We start from the raw sequence: 2,500 nt of genomic DNA on the forward strand, positions 1-2,500 counted from the left end.
TATTAAAGGATCATGGCGAAGTGAAGTATCTTTACACCCACAGTTCCAAGTGCTATTGAGCCCAGAGTTCCTGCACCCGAACATCCACTCAGGACTGATCAAAGAAGCTCAGAGCAACACCAAGTTATCTCAAAGATTATTATAATTACACTTAACCCTCAAGGAGACACTCACAAAAGTAATATAGGAGAAACGTTGTGTCAACATTTGGAGATACGTTTGAACACTCAAGGACATTATTTCTTATAAATACATGTAGGACTGTTTGTCATGTTTTATGAGTGATTCAGTATTGAGCCTCTAGTGATGCCATCCGTTATCTAGAAGGGGAGGGATGTAGTGTTTTAGGTCCCAGATCCCCTCATTAGGGCAAGAACGGCTGACTGTTGCATTGAGTGAGCATGAGGTGCAATGTAGAAATAACTGTTTACACTTTGAGTTTAATCTGATCAAACCTGTACTTGTTTCCGACTTGCTCTCTGTCCACAACAAACGGGAGACGTACATCTATACACCACACATTGACTCTCAACAACATCAGGTATTACACATCGTCATCTTTCACTCAAGCACTCGATATAGCTCACATGAGTTTCCCTACATTTCAATGTACAGTAGGACACGTAAAATTATTCAACTTGACACCATTTTTTTCTTCCGACAACGCAATATTTGAAAGTATAATAAATATCCTTGACACCAAGGTCTGTTTGTACATGTAAACACAACACGGTCGCCTGACCAGCACTGCTCACCTCGGCATTGTGGCTGGAAGATAGATAATGATTACCTCACGATTTTAGTTGATAGTATAAAAGGAAATGCTATGCATTATGGGATACTATTCATTCCTCCTCTGTGGGAAACTGGAAGTTTGGAACTCTGCTGGTCAGGATCAAGGGCAAAGAGTTCTTTCTTCTATGTAATGTCTTGAAGAAATGCTTTACAGTTTGAAGGAATCTTGGTGTTACCTGTCACTTTTTTCTCTGACCCTTGCCTCTCTTCTCTCTGTTTGAATTTTTGATACTGCTCGCCTTGTACGTATCCCAAACAACGTCCACTCGCTTACTTGACTGGAGATGTCATTCAGAATGAATGGGTTAAAGACATTTTCATTATACATGTACTTATCTTTTTGGCTGTAATAAACAGTTACATGTAACCGTGGCCAAAAGAATCTGCATCTAACCGTTTTTAAGAAAATAATCACTCTGCTCAATATATTAAATAGAAATTGGCCTCTTAAAATTAATCTATTTCGCCGGCCAAGCTTACATGTAAATTGCATCATCAGGTAGTCAAATAATTATTGTGTTTGTCTAAATACCTGCTTAATTGAAGTTAACAGTGATACTGTAACTTACAGTAATAGTGTACACAGCACCAAAATGTTGTTTACAGATCACACTTTCAACATAAAACCGAACTGATCCTCTACTGAATTCATGGACTTCCGTGGGCTTCACGATTGGCGCCTTTTGCATATTTTCCCATGCTTGGCACCGGTTGTATATTATCCTTTGCATACTGTACATGACAGAGATTGTATATATTTTTATTTCCTCAGTTTCACATTTGCTTAATGAAAAACCAAAGGAAAACTGTAAAAGAAAAAACAATTTCAAACTCAATTGCATGCTCTGAAGTCAGATCATTCAACATGAGCGAAAATTAGGAAAGAAACATGCAATTTTCACATGACATAAACACCTTAAGTCTACCTAAATGAACCACACCACCCAGTGTGTAAGCTGTTTAAATGTATTTTGGTTCAATTTGCTGATCAAGAGCATTAAAGCTGTGAATTAATTTAGGCAGCCTCGTTTTCATGCTGATGAAGCTTATCGAGAATTGAACTGATGCGTCTCTTCCCCTGCATCATTGAATCACGTGGCACCAAGGCTAAATTTGTTTCTAACACCAACAAGATTCTTTGTGCCAAATTTCATGCTTTCTTCCACTCTGTAACAATCTATAAGGTGTAGCCTTAAAATCATCCTAAGCCACCTCACTAAATACTGTACATGTATAATTATTTTACATTAAATACCTATTTTTATAAATAACAATCATTACAAGTCTGTACATTATATTTAAGTCTGAATAACACACTTTTATATGGTGCAAATGAACAAGGATACCCCATTTTTTGTCAAATTTCAATAAGCTAGTAGTTTAATTGGTTCTACATGTACATGTACATGTACTTGGTGTGGGAGAGTTAAACATTTTTTATGAAACAACTTGTGACAAAGATCAACCATACATACATGTATGTACATTATTGATCTCTGAAAGACATACATGTATTTGACACCAGTGTTAAATGCATTTGAAAATAACACATTACTGTAACAGTTTATCCCTCACTCCACTCTGCACTTCAAGTGGAGAGGGGTGGATTTAAACAATCAAATGATGCAAAATTCATAATGTCATGTACAGTCATGTAGTTTGTACTGCTGAGTCAGTTACTCAGTAAATACCTTCATCATCAACA

General features: G+C 36.8%; 1 protein-coding gene across 3 annotated transcripts in view; it reads right to left on the minus strand.

The window, feature by feature from the left end:
* The window catches only part of LOC137970040 (centrosomal protein of 95 kDa-like), a 67,669-nt gene that overhangs the window by 55,719 nt on the left and 9,450 nt on the right, over positions 1–2,500 (minus strand). For all 3 annotated transcript variants that reach the window (XM_068816496.1, XM_068816497.1, XM_068816495.1), the window contains exon 3: positions 2,487–2,500. This exon is cut by the window's right edge and continues 193 nt beyond it. In XM_068816496.1, coding sequence (XP_068672597.1) covers positions 2,487–2,500 — 14 coding nt within the window. The remainder of the gene's footprint in view (positions 1–2,486) is intronic.

This window comes from Montipora foliosa, chromosome 9 (genome assembly GCF_036669935.1).
Source record: "Montipora foliosa isolate CH-2021 chromosome 9, ASM3666993v2, whole genome shotgun sequence".
Lineage (NCBI taxonomy): Eukaryota > Metazoa > Cnidaria > Anthozoa > Scleractinia > Acroporidae > Montipora > Montipora foliosa.